Source organism: Balaenoptera acutorostrata, chromosome 11, assembly GCF_949987535.1.
Source record: "Balaenoptera acutorostrata chromosome 11, mBalAcu1.1, whole genome shotgun sequence".
Classification (NCBI taxonomy): domain Eukaryota; kingdom Metazoa; phylum Chordata; class Mammalia; order Artiodactyla; family Balaenopteridae; genus Balaenoptera; species Balaenoptera acutorostrata.
This window is the reverse complement of record NC_080074.1, coordinates 6,369,745-6,387,098: the sequence shown is the minus strand read 5'-3', so window position 1 is coordinate 6,387,098 and position 17,354 is coordinate 6,369,745. Positions and strand designations below refer to the sequence as shown.

The window sequence follows — 17,354 nt, the reverse complement described above, 5'->3', positions numbered from 1 at the left end:
CAGTGGGTGAGAAAAGTCCTCTGTGAGGAGGGGCTGGGGGATCCGAACTGCAGTACAAAGGCCCTGGGCTGGGAGACAGGCCTGGGCGTGGAGGCAGACTGGCCAGCTCGGGGCAGCGTCTGACCCACTGTGTCTCCCAGTTCACGCAACCCTGGGGCCTTGGTGAGCTAGCTTGCTACAGCTTTAGCTCCCACACAGCGCTTGACCTCCTGAGCAAATGCGGTTCCGGCCGTTTGGGCCAGCACCTCACTCTCGTCTGCTCCAGACAAGCCCACCCGACTAGGGGTAAGCTGAGGCCCAGAGGCAGGGGACTTGACCAAGGGGGCCCAGGCTTCCATCACACCAGGATCCTCCCATCCCCATCAGATTGGGATCCAGAGTCAAACCCGCTCTGGCTGCTCCACGTGGCAGTTTCCACAGTAGCGGAAAGATGCTCAGCCCTTCGGAGCTGAGAGTGGCTTCCATATGAGTCAACAGCAATACCAGAAAGCTCTCCAGTCCCTAAAAGGAAGAGCCAGAGGCCTGTCCCTCTCAGGTAGAGGGCAGGGGTGACATGTGGTCACCCACTGGCCTCATGATTCCTAGAGAATTTCCACACAATGCCCCCCATCTCCTGCAGCAGTTCTATGGCAGGCCCCGGGGCACTGCCGCACGCATAGTGGACACACAGACCACGGGAGGGGAGCGGTGCCCAGTGCCAGGTAGACCTGGGGAGTCAAGTGGCTGGAAGGAGAAGCAGGCCAAGGTTCTCCACGGACATGGAACCAGAGATGTGGTGGCAGGTGCGAGTCCCAGCTCGGGGTGGGCTAGATCCTGCGGACCAAGGACAGCACTGGTATCTTCCCCAAGGGGGCAGGAACTGGCCAAGGTCCTGCCGAGGAACAGGATGTAGGGTCCACCATGGCCCCCAGGCCCTCACCCTAGGACTCCTCCCAAAGCTCCCTTCACAATCCCCCGCCTCTGTCACTTGTCCAGATTCAGGGTCAGCAGGGGCAGGGGAAGGGCCTGCCCCCGCAACCCTCCAGGGCTCCTGTAGTAGAGATGCGGCCCTGCCCACCTACGTCCCTGAGTTCCCTCCTACTGGGCAGCCCTTGAGGCAAAGAGCTATGTCCAGAGGAGCAGTAAGGCCTGCACGCAAGCCCACCCGCCCTCCACCGCTACTCCGGCTCCCTTGCGTGGCACTGTACCCAGAGCTGCCTGCAGACCAGCCAGACACCCACAGCCTGGACCGTGCAGGGAGCCTGCTTTCTCAAAGCTCTCAGCAAAGGGGATTCCAACAGCCTGAGCATTGTTTAAAAACAATAACAAAGTTCTCTGTGAAGGTTTGAAATTTTCTAAAACAAAGTCTGAAGAAATATAATAGTTCTTTCTTCATTGTGCTCCAAAGAGCACGCAAACGCAGGCCATGGTGAAAATGGGGTTCTGTGGCAATATATGCAGTGGTTCTCAGCGTGGAAGGGCTGTGCGAACGTGTGGTCATGTTTGGGGTCACAATGCCCGGAAATGCTACTGGCATGTAATGGCTAGGGGCCAGGACAGCTGCCCACAAGCGCGGACAGTCCCATACAATGAAGACCACTTCTGCTCAAAGGCCAACAGGGCCCCAGTTGAGAAACACAGAACTAAAAATGAGAAGCCCTTAGGAGTTTGGGGTTTGAGTTTGAATCACTTTGCTGTACACCAGAAATTGATACAACACTGTAAATCAACTAGACTTCAATTAAAAAAGAAACCCTACCCAGGGTTTGACATGTGCCTACACAACAGTAACATTTTTAAAGACAAGCTCAGGGGACTTCCCGGTGGTCCAGTGGTTAAGACTTCCCCTTCCAATGCAGGGGGTGCGGGTTCAATCCCTGGTCGGGGAGCTAAGATCCCACGTGCCTCGAGGCCACAAAACCAAAACAAAACAGAAGCAATATTGCACCAGGTTCAATCAAGACTTTAAAAATGGTCCACATCAAAAAAAAAAAAAAAGGGCTTCCCTGGTGGCGCAGCGGTTAAGAATCCACCTGCCAATGCAGGGGACACAGGTTCAAGCCCTGGTCCGGGAAGATCCCACGTGCCGCGGAGCAACTAAGCCTGTGCGCCACAACTACTGAGCCTGCACTCTAGAGCCCGTGAGCCACAACTGCTGAAGCCCACGTGCCACAACTACTGAAGCCCGCATGCCTAGAGCCCGTGCTCCGCAACAAGCCACCGCAATGAGAAGCCCGCGCACCTCAACAAAGAGTAGCCCCTGCTCGCCGCAACTAGAGAAAGCCCGCGTGCAGCAACGAAGACCCGATGCAGCCAAAAATAAAAAATAAAGTAAAAAAAAAAAAACTTTAAAAAACCCTAAAAGACAAGCTCAGAGATTTCATTCCCAATATGGTTTTCCGACTATTGCTGAATAATGAAAAAAATCACCCAATAAGTATAGAATTACTCATATTTAATATCGATATTAGGAGCAGAGTCTGCGTGGCTCCTGGTGCGGAGCAGCCGAGGATAAGCTCTGCAGGTGGGCCTGAGCCGAACCAGGCCCCTGCACACAGCAGGCACTCCATGATTGCAGTCTAAAGGGATGACTCGGGGTGGGGGAGGAAACGGGGCCCTCAGCCGCCCTCCCCGCACCACTCCCGCCTTGCTAAAGGACCCTCTTCCCTACCAAGGCAGAGGCCACCCACTCCCTGGCATACAGCAGGCACTCAATACTTTCTGTGCGGTAAGTTAACAGATGGGGCCCTGGGTCTCCCAACTGTTGCGTGAAGGGGTGGACAGAATGGCTGCCAAAGCCCACTGGGTCCTAAAGCCCTTTGGCTTCAGTGACAAAGGAGCCAAGGCTTTGGCCGTGTGTGGCCAGAGGATGCTGGGGCAGCAGAGGAGCCCGCCTGGCACTGGTCAGCCTTGTGGCCATGCCACCTGCCCACGGCACCCACACGGCAGCAGGCCAGGCCTTCCCAGTCCTCAGAACACAGCTGCCAGCCAGGTCGTTCCAGCCCCTTGTACAGAGGAGCCCCTGAACCCCCGAGAGGCGGAGGGGCCTGCCCAAGAGGCAGGGCAGGAACTCACCAGTCTTCACAGAACCGTCACAGCTGCATCTCTCCCCAGCACTCAAACGTGCTTCAAGGGGGGAGAAATGGACTGTGTCATGTAAAGAAATACTCATTTTCAGTGCTTTTTATGTGGCATTCAAAGCACTCTGCAAACAATCCCTCCCAATCACTTGGAGGAGGCGGCCTGGCTGGGCTCGGCCCACTGCAGCCCCTTCGGCCTCCTCAGCCACGCCCCCTCCACGCCAAGGTCATGGGAGGCCCCTACACGCTCTAGTCCGGGTCCTCGTCAGCCTCCTGCACCTCCACGTGACTGTAGGACCTCCAGGCCTGCAGGTTACAGCTCTTCAGGATGGTTCCCAGCTGCTTCCCAGGTCCTACTTCAAAAGTTTTGGGGAACTCGGTGCCTTTCTTCCTCTCATATATGGCGTGCATCGTCTGCTCCCACTTCACCGGGGAGACCACCTGCTGGACCAGCAATTTCTGGATGTGTTTGGGATGCATGTATCTATTCCCATTAACGTTTGAGTGGACGGACACCAGAGGCTTCTTGACATCAATTGCCTTTAAAACTCGTGCCAGGGGCTCCAAAGCTGGCTCCATGAGGCGGGTATGGAACCCACCGCTAAGCGGCAACATCTTGGTGCGTCTGAAGTGATACTTGGAGGAATTCTTCTGGAGAAACTGCAGAGCCTGGAAGCAAAAGAAGGGAGGTTTAAGCCAAGCAAATCGTAGGGGAAGAAACACACAGAGAGGCAGGCACCACTGGCTGATGTCATCACAGTCTTACGTGTAGGATATGCTTCTCTCTACACACCAGCACGTGTTACTTCATCCTGCACAGCTGCAAAGTCAGTGACCCAGAAGCCCTCACTAGCCCGGTGGCCCCAGGCAACCTCTTTGAACTTCTTTTACTCCATCCATAAAAGAAGCACAATTTCACCTACTTCATAAGATTGCTGGCAAGTGATCAAATAGGAGGTATCTGGTGAACGAAAAAGCAGTATCTAGTAAGTTAGTTTTCAATTAGAATTCTGCTACTCTTCATAATTTTTTTAAGCCTGTTTTCTTGTTACTCCATAACCTTCAAGATGAAAATTCACAAGATTCCAAGCCTCATTTCACAATCCAAGGTCTGAAACCCCTCATCTGGGGTTCTCTAGAGAAGACAAGAGCTTGATTAAAAGGGGCCTCTGGGAAAAAAAAAAAAAAAAAAAAGGGGCCTCTGGGACTAACGGGCCCAAATTTAGAACCACTTGCAAACATCTTTAAAACAGTATATATTCTTAAGAGACCCTGTGCCCTCAGGACACAGCCCAAGGCCTACCACCCTGACAGCCCTTCACTGGGATCCACCAAAGGCCTTCCTATGCACTAAACCGTCTGCCACGTCCCTCCAACCTGACACCATCCACGGCCTGCTCAGAAGCTGGGCCAGCTGCTCCTGAAGACCCAAGGTAAGTCATGGCAGCTGCATGACCTTGCGCACTTTTACTTTACCTGTCAGTGCCTTAGTTTCCTCACCTGTAAAACGGTGATAACAACAATAGTTATCTCACAGGGCTATGAAGAACTATGCTTGGTACACAAACCCTATAGAAGGGTAGCAATTATTAACTTGTTACCAAGCCCATCCATGTCCACTGGAAAAAATACAGCAGGGTCTGGAGTTCCCTGGTGGCCTAGTGGTTAGGATTCCAGGCTTTCACTACCGTGGCCTGGGTTCAATCCCTGGTTGAGGAACTGAGATCCTGCAAGCTGCGAGGCACGGCCAAAAAAAAAAATACAGCAGGGTAGCTATTTGTGCCCCCGAAAGGTAGGAGGGACTAATATTTTTGGTTGGATGGAGCTCGTTCGTCCCTCTCTGTGGGCCCCGCCCTGCAGGAGTTTAGCCTGCTGCCCAGGCATGGCCAGTTCAGCCCGAGGCCCATCACGTGTCACTTCCCTCTGCCGTGAGCGAGTCCATCTGTTCCACACCGAGGCTGTTCAGCCGCCTGAGCCTTGGGGCGAAATCCAAGTGGAGCAGAGCCCAGCACAGCGAACTGTCACGGAGCGTGGACCACGCGTGTGGGAAGCACGGAGGGGCCTGGGCTGTCACTGCAGCAGAGCCTAGCCTGACCTGACTGACCTGGCGCTTCACACCCAACTCCACGCTCCATCCATCCCCACCTCACTGAGGGGCGCGCCCCCCGAGCCCCTCTGAACAGAAGACTCGGACTCCACAGCCCAAGGCCTTCCCACCACGCCCGGGCACTTCTGATCACCGGCATCGACGCAGACAGCTACTCGGTGGCACTTCGGCGCCGCTGCCACGGTCTCTAAGTGCTTCCCATGGGAAGTCTCTGGATTCATCCACCTCAAGCCCCAGGTCAGGGCCACACGAGTCAAGGACACAGCCTCAGGGTCCAGAGGCTCCTGTGGCTGGCTCTCAGGCCAGGCACGGGTCTAGCAAAGGGCAAGGAGTTTCTTCACATCCACTGTGGGAAAGGGACTCACCTGCTCAGGGGACCCTGCCCGCACCTGAGCTCTTTGCTGTAGCACTTCCAACAGCACCAAAGGCCAAACCTGGGAATCCCAGGAATCGCCACCTGCACTGGATGCCCACCTGTCTGGGAACCTGGGAGGGAGACTCCTGCCTTGACTGGGGGGCCCCTCCTGGCCCACTTATGGGCTTCCTTCCAAGGATGTTAATGGGAATAAGCAACCAGCTCCGTGATTCGCTTGGGGCCACCGTAGCTTGTCTTCCCGTCATCTCAGAACTGCCCCAGAGGCTCTCACTGATTCAGAGGAGATACGTAAGGACATCTGCCTACTGGCAAGGCCTTAACAGGGAGATGAACCAGCATGGTCAAGTGGAGGAAACCTGGACTTCAGAGGGACATGGGCGGGCGCTCTCACCCTGCCTCCACCACCACTAAGCACTTGGCTCTCTGCCTCAGCTTCCCGGTCCACAGAGCACAGGACCAGACGGAGGACCGGAGGAGACAAGACGGGGAAGCACCCATCCGGTCTGCACTCAACGCTCCCCAGCCAGGCACGCGGTACAGAACTGCCCCTTCCGTCGGGCGCTCCTGTCTGCCTGGGCTGCCCCTGCTCTTGGCCACCTCACCCTCCAGGCACCGCCTCCTGGCACCCTGGTAGTCAGCCTGACCCTCACTGTGCCCTGACGCCTGGAGTCATCCGTTCACAGCCAGCCTTCCTTTAACAGCAGGAACCCTGGCTGATCCGTCCGTGTGTCCTCAGTGCTTGCCACACAGGAGCTGCCCGAGAAAGGATGTCTGGGGCAGCAGTGAGTGGAAGGATGGACAGAAGGAAAGGGTGCAAAAACAGACACCTAAGAAAAAGTAGAGCAGGGCAGAGTAACCCAGCAGGAAACAGCTTCTCTAAGGAAGCAACTGGATCAGAGGCTGTGAGAAGCCCAGAATGTATCACAGGAAGGCTCTGGAGATCATCTGGTCCAGCCCCTTGACTTTCCACGTGGGCTGGGAATTTGCCCACGGTCTGTACGTGGTGGAGTGGAGACAGTACCCCAGCCTCCTGCCTCTCTCTGCACTGCTCACTCCACCACACACACCCCTGGCCCACAGATGCCTCCCAAGGACCAGGGCTGGGCAGAGCACCTGTTACGCTCTGTGCGCTCCCAGGTGTGGAATAATTCCAACCTTCTGTACTGGACTGGGGTCTAGGAAGGCTGCTCCCGTGAACACCAACCTCCAGGTGTCCTGAGATCACCCTGCAGTCAGGAAAGAGGTAGCTGGACACCTCGCACACGGGGTTCTCTATGCCCAAAGTCTTGCAGTGCTCCTGGGCTTCCAGACAGGCAAAGGTGAACTTGGACTGAGGCTGGCCGAGGACGGACAACATCCCACTGGGGACAGCTTCCGAGGCTTCCTGCATGGCCTCAGCTCGGATTTTCACTGCATACAAACCTACCCAGAGAGAAGTGCATTTGGAAAAATCAAGGCACGTAATGGAGAAGAGAAGCCCAGACCCGAAAAACAAAGCACAAATTCCACACTGTGTGCTGGAGACATTGATATTGGTATCCATCACCAGTCTACAAGCCGCAGTTCTACGTATCTGAACCATACCTATATGGTACCACCATCACCAAAAGGCAGGGTGCTGTCCCTGGTACAACCTCAGTGTCCACTGACAGATGGATAAAGAAGACGTGGTACATATATATGATGGAATATTAGTCTAAAAAAGAATGAAATAATGCCACTTGCAGCAACATGGCTGGACCTAGAGATTATCATACTAAGTGAAGTAAGTTAAAAAGACAAATACCATGTATCACTTATATGTGGAATCTAAAATACGACACAAACGAACATAGCTACGAAACAGAAGCAGACTGAGATACAGAAAACAGACTCGTGGCTGCCAAGGGGGAGGGAAGGTGGGGGAGGGAAGGATTGGGAGTTCGGGATTAGCGCATGCAAACTATTATATACAGGATGGATAAACAACAAGGTCCTACTGTAGAGCACAGGGATATATATCCAATATCCTGTGATAAACCATAATGGAAAAGAATTTGAAAAAGCATATATGTATAATATAACTGAATCACTTTGCTGTACAGCAGAAATTAGCACAACATTGTAAATCAACTATACTTCAATAAAATTTAAAAACAAAACAAAAAAGAATGGACTGCAATTACTGGACAGCTATCATCCTGGTCCTGGGCCTGCTCCCTGCTGGGGAGAGAGATGACCAGACCAAGAAGCGGTTAAGGGACCAATCCAGGGTTTGATGGGACAACAAAGTCTGAGGAACAAACCCTGCACCCTTTCTCTCTAACACACCTTCGTTCACCCGGCACCATATATATCTGTACTGGACTTTTAGCCCTTACACAAGCAGAACTGTGGAGCAAATACATTAAAAGCCTGTGTTAGCAGGCAGGAGAGAACCCACAGGAACGTGGAGACCCTCCCAGGCAGGCATTAAATAACTATGCAAATTGTCAAGTGAAAAAACACAGAATGTCAATAATCCTGCAAATTACATACACATAAAACTGTATTTGTATAGTTTTATTAGGATGTAGAAATATGAAAATTTTTTTCCACTTCCTTGATAATGCTTCTTTCCTATAATGCTTTTTTAAAAAACAATGAGGTGAATTTCACATAAAATATAACCAGTTTCAAGTGTATAATTCAGTGGTATTTGTTGTGTTCATGTTGTACAACCACCAGCTCTAGTTCCAAAACTTTCCATCAGCCCATAAAACACCTCATTTCTCCTTCCCTCCATCCCCGGTAACCTCTAATCTGTTGTCTCTCTGGACTTATGTATTCTGGACATTTCATATAAAAATATGTGATTTTTGTGTCTGGCTTCTTTCACTTAGCATGTTTTTGATGTTCAGCCACGCTGCAACATAAGTATTTCTTTTTATGGCTGAATAATATTCCACTGGATGGATCCACCACAATTTGTTTATCCATTCATCTGATTATGGACATTTGGATCATTTCCACCTTTTGGCTATTATGAATAATGCTGTTATAAACATCTGTGTACAAGTTTTTCTGTGTGGACATATATTTTCATTTCTTAGGTATAGACCTGTGAGTAGAACTATTGGGTCACATGGTAATTCTATGTTTAACTTGAGGAACCACCAAATTGTTTTCCACAATGGCTGCACCACTTTACATTTCACCAACAATGTGTGAGGTTCCTTCATCCTTGTCAACACTTATTATTTTCCTCTTTTGTTTTTTAAATTAAAGCCATCCCAGTGGGTATGAAGTGGTAGCCCACTGTGGTTTTGATTTGCATTTCCCTAATGACTGGTGATGTTGCACATCTTTTCATGTGCTTGTTGGTCCTTCGTATATCTTCTTTGGAGAAATATCTATTCAAGTCCTCTGTCTGTATTTAACTATAAGCAAAAATGTTGACCTGTTTATACACAAAAATCTTAAGAAGTGGAACTGATATGGCTCAAGATCAAACACTGATTTATTCTTTTTCACTTAATGGGAATCTATTGATGATCTACCACACGACAGGCACTGGAGGTACACGAGTGGACTAAGAATGCACAGAAGTAGTGGGAGACACTAAAGCAAGAAGATTTCACAAGACTACAAGAAGAAAGAAATTCCCTGATGAACCCTTCAAGCTTAAAAGGGAATCAAGGTGAAGTCTGGTCCTCGGGTCCCACTGTCACCCCCACCCATGGCTCCCTTCTCTATTACCCCTGAGTAGGTCCAGAATTATTTTTGGCAGTGCCCCTTGTCCTCAGTAAGCCCAGCAAGACAATACCCCATGCATAAAACCGAACCTTGCGACTTCCGTGGTGTTCCAATGGTTAAGAATGCGCCTTCCAATGCAGGGACGTGGGTTCGATCCCTGGTCACGGAACTAAGATCCCACATGCCACAGGGCAACTAAGCCCGTGCGCTCTGGAGCCCGCGCTCCGCAATGAAAGATCCCCCATGCCACAACTAAGACTCGATGTAACCAAATAAATAAATATTTTTTAAAAACCCAAAAAACCAAACCTCTTCCTATGTACCTTCACAGAAGTCCATGGCTCCAGCAAACACTAGGGCTGCAAATTCTCCCACACTGAATCCAGCAGCAGCAACACAGTTCTCAATGACCTGCAGTGACACATGCAGAAGAACATGAGGCCAAGTTCTCAGGCGACTTCAGTCCGGGGCTCTGCACTTGCAAGCTGACAGGGGTTCAGCAGTTCAGTGAGCCAGGTTCTGCTGGCCTGGTGCTCCAGCTAGAAGACAACACACAGAAGTGGCCTTGACTATCACTGATCCAGCCCTTTACTGATGAGGAACTTTAACTGGCAAGGCAAGTTAAAGCCGACTGGCGGACTCCTTGGTTGAGCTGTGATGCCACCCCAGGGCTCTGGATTCTCTTGTTTCTGCCCTGGTGCTGCCTCTCAGGCTGATGGAGACAGAGGACGCTAAGTACAGAAGTTAAGGGCATGACCTTCAGAGTCACCGCTGGATTTGATTCTTAGTCTGGGAGAGTTCCCTAACGTCTGTGCCTCAGTTGTCTCATCTGTGAAATGGGGAGAGCAGCAGGACCGACCTCACAGGGCTGCTGAATTACATGGCGATAACACCCCTAAGTCGCTCAGCACAGACCTGGCCCAGGACAGGCACTGGATGAATGTTATTATCATGACTCGACATGACCACTTAAACTAATTCCTTTAATATCTCTGAGTCTTCTTTCCTTACCCACAAAGTAACAGTACTTACCTCACAAGGTTGTTGTGAGGATGAAATGGGGTAAAGTACGAGCTTAACAATAACTGTTGTGATAATAAATCTTAATAGCAACCATTTTACAACTTCAAGTGAACTGATACTTTCAGATATCACCTTCTCAATGATCCTTCCTTTAAGGGTGAAGCTTAATCCTTCTAAAATAATTTAGTAATTAATTAATGATTACAGATCATTTAAAATCGCAACCCGGCCCTCTACTCCCTGGCCCCTTTCCCTGCTCTATTTTTCTTTCTGAAACACTTATTTTTAACACACTATGTAATTTACATAGCATATTTATTCTCTATTATCTATCTCCGTGCCCTAACATGCAAGCTCCCCAAGCGCAGGGACCCTTGTTTTGTTTGTTGTAGGCTGTATCCCCTGGGCCTACAACAGTGCCCCGCACGGGTGGGAACTCAGTAAGGATCTGCCGAACACATCAGACGTTGGAGCACGCCGGCCTGGCAGACGGGAGCCTCGGCTGGACCGCGACCTAGCTGTGAGAGCTCGGGCAGAGCCCATTCTCCCCGGCCTGCCACCGGGCCTCGGGCCTCACCGCGGGCTGCAGGTGATGCAGTTTCTCGACGGCGGCCAGCGAAGCCACGAAGACGGCGGGTTGGCAGTGCACGGTGCGGTCCAGGGCCTCCTGCGGCCCATGCAGGCTCAGCTCCAGCAAGTCGTAGCCCAGCACGCGGCGGGCGGCGGCGTAGAGCTCGCGGACGCGCGGGTAGCGGAGCAGACCGCGGCCCATGCCCACCACCTGGCTGCCCTGGCCGGGGAAGAGCAGCACCGAGCACTGGCCCGGCAACCGCCGCACCGAGGCCTCCCGGGGCCCTTCCTCCGCCGCTGTCGCATCTCGCAGCAGCTCCTCCACGTCCACCGCGCCCGAGGGAGGCAGCAGGTGGCTCGAGGCGCCGCATCGCCAGCTCACGCCCCGGCCCCAGGCCCACGCAGCCCGCGCGACCCGGACGTTCATGCTGAGGAACCAGCCCCACGCGCGTTACCAGGGCGACCGAGGCCCGACTGCGGCGGCGCAGCGCGGCGCGGTCCTTGACGCATTTCCTGCCGGGCGGGCCGAGGCATCCCCGGGCGGGAAGAAAGGTTCCGCTGTTACCGATTCCGCCCCTGCTCTGAAACCGTCGGCTGTGCGCCGGGTGCCGAAAGTGATCCACACGCTTACCTAAACCTCCGCAGGCAAAAGTAAAACGCGACACCGCACCACAATGAGCCCTCAAAAATATTTATTAAGTAAACAACTCAATGCAATGTAATATTCAACCTAGCATGGGAAAAGTGCTTGAAACGCTTCCACATTCTTTCTTGTATCTGATTTTCCCAGCACTGTCCTCTCTTTTGTTTCCTACAAACCAGACACGGTGCCAGGCACAAAATAAGCATCCAATTAATATTTGTTCCATTGAACAAAGCCCTGGATATTTTTCAGACATTAGTCTGTTTAATTCCTCACAGCAACGCTGTGATGAATAGGTGCTATTATTATCCTCAATTTACACGTGAGTAGACAAGGGCTCAAAGACAGGTGGTTAGTGACAAAAGGAGGATCGGAAATTGGGGGTGCGAGGCTGGGTCAGAGAGAGTCTAATTCTGACCTCATCGCTAACTACACCCCTTTACCCCCCTGCTCCTCTTTCATTCCCTGCCAGCCTCGTCTAAGGAGCCCAGGACACACACACACACACACACACACACACACACACACACACACAGTCACGCCACACCTCAGAATGAGAAAGATCTAGGTAGACCTGAGGTAGGAGATAGATGGGCCGCTGGGCTGCACAGCTGGGGTTTGTCAAGTGGAGTAGAATTGAAGATTTGTTCTCACCCAGGCACTCCAAGGACAAAGCTAGTGGCAGAAGCTGAGCTCTGCTAAGGTAAAGAGATAAGGCGCCCACTCCTGAGGTCAATAAAAACTTCCCTGTCTGCACATGCGCAGGAAGGCTCCTTGGGGGTCAGAAAGGGAGCAGCCGCCACCCCATAGTATGTGTGGACATACACCCAGCTAGAAGGCCTCCGCAGTGGGATCCATCTTAGCAAAATGTTGCACATGCATGTTGGGGAGGGTCCTGGGACCCGTCAGCTGTGAAAAAAGAAACGAGATAATTGGCCAAATGTAAACAAAGACCCGAAGAACTGTCCTATATACGTGATTTAAATCACCTCTTTACTGAGCTCCTTATTCAGGACTCCCACACTCCTCTCTGCGTGTGTATTTCTGGCTAGCTTCTGACTTACTGCCCTCCTCCTCGTTAGAGAGGAGGCCCATAGCCTTTCCCTCCAGGTGTGTATTTCTGCCCTGCTTCTGTCTTAAACAGACTGTTTGTCTGTGTGCTCTCCCACATGTTATGCTGTGTCTCTAATAATAAACTTTGTACCTGATTTTACAGTTTTTGCCTCCTTGAAACATTTTTGCTTTCAAATGGGGGAAAGAGCTAGGGCCCCTTTGCTTCTAGTCTCTAGCCCCTCAAGGTCTAGCGGCTACGATTCCTGGTTTTCATCTAGGCTACGCAGGTTCAACTCCTGGGCAGGGAACTACAACCTCTCTTCAGGACCGCTCACTGCTGTCCCTCCGAGATCACACTCACATCACCAAATCTACTACAGTGAGCTTGTCCTGAGAAAAGAATCAGATGAGCTCTCAGGTCATTTGCAGCAGCCTTGCTTTTGACACGGAAAAGGAGGAAATGAGGTGCATATCCAGCAAGAGGAGATTTGTTCAATGAATGATGGCAAATCTATACAATGCTGTGGTGATAAAAGATATGGAGGAGGTTTTCAGGTTAAGACATGAACAGAGCACACGCTGCCTCCAGAAGCACATAAACCCAGAGGAAAGGAAACTTTTAAAGACATAAAACACACGGACAGGGAGAACAGGAAAGGGGGCCCCAGCAACAGAATCTCTTCAAGCTGGAAACCAGGATGACCAGTATTACCTGATTCAGCAGACTCCAGACAGCCGAAGGCTGAGAACCAACCCTTATTCATACAACAGAATCCTTAAACGCTTAGGAACTGGTAGCCCTAGCCACTTCTAGATCTAAGGGTTAAAAAAGGCTGAAATTAAGAGAACTCTTTGAAGGTGTCTTTGAAGAACAGTTAGATCTTTAGATGTCTTCCCTCTCTCTAGCCCCTGGGTGATACCCCTCCCTCATTCTGGCAAATGCTTGGCTCTGGAAAGGGCTGGGCAGGCCAGGGATCATGGTGCACGTGGGTTCTCTGCTGAAACAGGTGGATCCTGACTGCTGAATGCAGAGATCTCCTCCCATGCTCCCCACCACTGGGCTCCCAGAAACGTGCCACCAGACCCCTACCCTCCAGGCAAGAACTGGAGGGCCTTGGGGAATCTGACCAGTACAAGAGGAAAATGCTGAAGATATTGACAGTCCAGGAAGTTACCAGACAAATGACCACCAAGTTCAACTTACAGTGAAGCTAATTCAACAAATACCATCCAAAGACTTATTTTCCTTTTTTCTTCTTATCATGAGCAGCCAGCCAAAGATTCCCAAGCATCTGAGGAAAGCCTCTTACATACAGAAAAAAATAAAAGAAAATAACTACAATGCATAGGAATCAGAGACTATGATGAGAGAAGAAAATAATTGTTTTAAGAAAATTATCCTTGATAGTTGAGAGGTAAGAGAAGACATTGCATCAGTGAAAAATGTATAGTAAGTTTTAATTTTTTTTATAGTTTTTTTTTTTTTTTTTTTTTTTTTGCCACGCTGTGCAGCATTCCAGATCTTCCCCAACCAGGGATTGAACCTGTGCCCCCTGCAGTGGGAGCACGGAGTCTTAACCACTGGACCACCAGGGAAGTCCAGGAAGTTATTTTTTTAAAAAAACAACCTTCAGAAAACAACAACAACAAAAATCCCTTGGAAATAAAAGAATAGGATAGCTGAATTTAAAAAAATCAATAGAGGGCCAAGAAGAGAAAGTTGAGGAAACGTCACAGAAGTTTACAAAAAAAGAAAAAAGCAAACCATGAGAAGCAGGAGAGGAAGGGAAGTTAGAAGACAAGCCCAGGAAGTCCAGGATTCTGAGTAATAGGGATTCCAGAAAGAGAAGTGAGAAAATGGAGGGAAGGAAATCATCCCCTCCAAAAATTCAGTTTCTGAAAAATAAAAGATATGAGTTTCCTGACAGCTGGAACATTGGATGAAATTAGGCCCACATCGAGGAATATCAGCATGGAATTCCAGAACTCTGGGGACAAAAAGCTTAAAATCTTCCAGGAAGAACAAAAGGGGTTACACACAAAGGCTCAGACACAGGACGGCTTCAGTCTGCTCATCAGCACCATGGCAGCTGGAAAACGGCACGTCTCCATGATGCTGAAGGACAATGATCTCCAACTTTGAATTTTTACTCAGTCAAACATCAGTCAACCACAGTATAGAGTGCAAGATCTCAAAAAAGATACCTCCTACATAGCCTTTCTTAAGACTGCATCCTTGGGGACTTCCCTGGTGGCGCAGTGGTTAGGAATCCGCCTGCCAATGCAGGGGACATGGGTTCGAGCCCTGGTCCGGGAAGATCCCACATGCTGCGGAGCAACTAAGCCCACACGCCACAACTACTGAAGCCCATGCACCTAGAGCCCATGCTCCACAGCAAGAGAAGCCACCGCAATGAGAAGCCCGCAACGCAATGAAAAGTAGCCCCCACTCACCGCAACTAGAGAAAGCCCACGCGCAGCAACGAAGACCCAACGCAGCCAAAAAAAAATAAATTAAAAAAAAAAAAAAAAAAAAGACTGCATCCTTGGAGGATGGGCTCATCGCAAACACGGGGGAACCGGGAAGGGCGAGATGTGCTGTCCAGGAAATGAGGAGCCAGCTCCCAGAGGGGTCAAGACCACCCCCAGGCTGGTGGTGAAGAGAGATCCTAGGATGACCTGTGCACCAGGCCTTCGAGCAGCCGGTACATCAGAGATGCACAGAGGGCTGTCATCACCAAGTTGCCACCTGTCACTGTCTGCCTGTTTAGGAACTGAATATCTGGTGAGCCTGGCCTAGATTCCCGTCCACACTTGGCTGTCTTGATCACAGGCTGATGAGACCCTGTTCTCCCTTCCATGCCCTGCTGCCTGGCTCGGTGAAGGACACTGTTCCGCCTCACGGAAGTGTCCACCCCTGCTCCTGAGGTCTGGACACAGGTGCAGGGAGCTCAGAAGCAAGAAGACACACAGCCCATGCCTCTGACTATTTCATGTTGAATGTCCACACCACAGCCTGGCGGGATGTGCCGACAGGGGAGCTGCACACCCAGCCTTGCCCACCGGCTGCCCCAGAGGGACTCCTGTCGATGCTCAGGGAGGCTGAGACCAGTCTGTGCCCCAGAGGCTCAGTTCAGTTTCACCTTCCTAGGGGTCTTCCTCTGCCCCGGCCATCGTGTCCACTCTCTCCAGCCAGCTGCATGCTGCCCCTCAGCTGTTTGAAGCGAATCAATATAGGGCTCAGGGAGACATACCTAAGGGTCTTAATAAAACTCTAAAGGAAAGTAAGGGTGTGTTTAACCCAAAAGTCAAGATAGAGGTGACCTCTGGAGTGGCCGGAGCAATCACCAGAGAGAGCGCCAGGTTCCTAGGGCACTGGGAATCGTCTTCTTATTAACCTGGGGGGTGGACAGACGGGTGTCTTGTTATTACTCTAAAGTGTACATGTGTTAAATGTAGACAGATGTTTGATAATGTAGAAAGAGGTTTCTGATTTATTGTAAGGGGAAGAAAACAAATTACAAAACCAATTATTTCATGAAGGCATTCTTGTAAAGAAACATGTGCATATGCTTAGAAAAAGCCATAGAAAAACTCACAGTGTTGATTGTGCTTGGGTAATGGGAGAGTGGGTGACTTTTTTTCTTTTTGTCTGTATTTTCCAATTTCCTTACAATAAATATGAATTATTCATGTAAGAAAGTAAACACACAAATAAAATATAAGAAAATACTGTACTCAAATCACAGAATTGAGAAGCCTAATGAATGACACAATAGTTAAGAGTGCAGGCCCTGGACTGCCGGGGTATAAATCCTGACTGCATCACTGACAGGCTGTGTGACCTTGTCATCTCTCTGAGTATTCTCTGGGGATTGGGAGGGTGTTTTCCATGCCTCCTTCCTCGATCGACTGAGGCCGGGGGCTGGGTTTGCTTGTGTCGTACCCTCCAGGGTTGAGCCCAGAGCTGGGCAACCTGCGGTGCTCAATATATATGTCCCTTGAGGTTGGCACATGCCAAATGCCCAGGAGAGGCTCCGGTGCTCAGTGCTGTGAAGTTCAGAGGTCACTGCCCGATTAGAGTGGGGGTGGTACAGAGTCGGGGCTCTGGAAGAGCTTCCCGGGGTGACACTGGGGAGCAGTCAGACTTGGACACGTGGAGTTGCCTAGGGTGGGCGTGAAGGATCCTCTGTGCAGGGGGAACAGTGTATGCAAAGGCACGGAGGTGGGATGGGGTCAGGTAGTCAGGGCCTTGAGTGCCAGGTAAAAGGCTTGGACTGTATCCTAAGGGAGCCACAGAGGGTCCCGAGCAGAGGAGGGGCATGGAAGGGACTCCCTGGGGGCCAGCTAGGGAGGATGATGGCCGCTGCCCAGGCTCAGGTGGGGTGTGTGGGGTTGGGCAGAGGGGGGCACAAGTAACAGGAGGCTTCCCGGCACCCCAGGAGGGACATCCACATCTCATCTAGACCTGCAGTGTTAATCCCTCCGGTGGCCACTGGCCCTCTGAACTGCAGGGGCTCATCTGTGAAAAGGGCGGGTCTAGTGTTTGTTCTCTGCGCCCCCCCACTGGGCCCTGGTGCCCAGCAAGTATTTGGGACCAGAAATCGCTGCCTCCCAGGATGCCCCGTGGGCCTAGAGCCCTGCAAGCAGGAGGGGAGAGGCGGGAGGGAAGCTGCATTGCCTCCCCACCACGGGTCTTCCGGGGCAGGCGGGTTTGCCACTCGGCCAAGCCACTGGGCACCTCCTTACAGGAAGAGGGTGAGGGCTGGCAGCTTGCTGGGAGGCGTGGCCAGACCAACTTCGTGAGGA

At 51.2% G+C, this 17,354-nt stretch overlaps 1 protein-coding gene across 2 annotated transcripts; it reads right to left on the bottom strand.

Moving 5' to 3' along the window:
• Positions 1-2,417: 2,417 nt before the first annotated feature.
• Positions 2,418-11,316, bottom strand: MCAT (malonyl-CoA-acyl carrier protein transacylase). 2 transcript variants are annotated; one of them, XM_007189162.3, is made up of 4 exons: positions 10,857-11,316; positions 9,580-9,667; positions 6,747-6,964; positions 2,418-3,728 (listed from the first exon to the last, which is right to left on the bottom strand). In XM_007189162.3, the coding sequence occupies exons 1-4, from the start codon at positions 11,274-11,276 to the stop codon at positions 3,309-3,311; spliced, it is 1,146 nt and encodes a 381-aa protein (XP_007189224.2). In that variant the 5' UTR covers positions 11,277-11,316; the 3' UTR covers positions 2,418-3,308. The 2 variants fall into 2 exon arrangements, with proteins under 2 accessions (XP_007189224.2, XP_007189225.2); XM_007189163.3 differs by lacking the exon at positions 6,747-6,964 and having other exon boundaries at positions 3,511-3,728.
• Positions 11,317-17,354: the final 6,038 nt, after the last annotated feature.

Excerpts from the sequence above, each read along its gene's own strand:
- MCAT (XM_007189162.3), bottom strand. The coding sequence starts at position 11,276 with ATGAACGTCCGGGTCGCGCGGGCTGCGTGGGCCTGGGGCCGGGGCGTG. Across the intron at positions 9,668-10,856 it reads TGCATCACCTGCAGCCCGCG|GTCATTGAGAACTGTGTTGC; the intron begins GTGAGGCCCGAG and ends GTGTCACTGCAG. Across the intron at positions 6,965-9,579 it reads AGCCATGGACTTCTGTGAAG|GTTTGTATGCAGTGAAAATC; the intron begins GTACATAGGAAG and ends CTCTCTGGGTAG.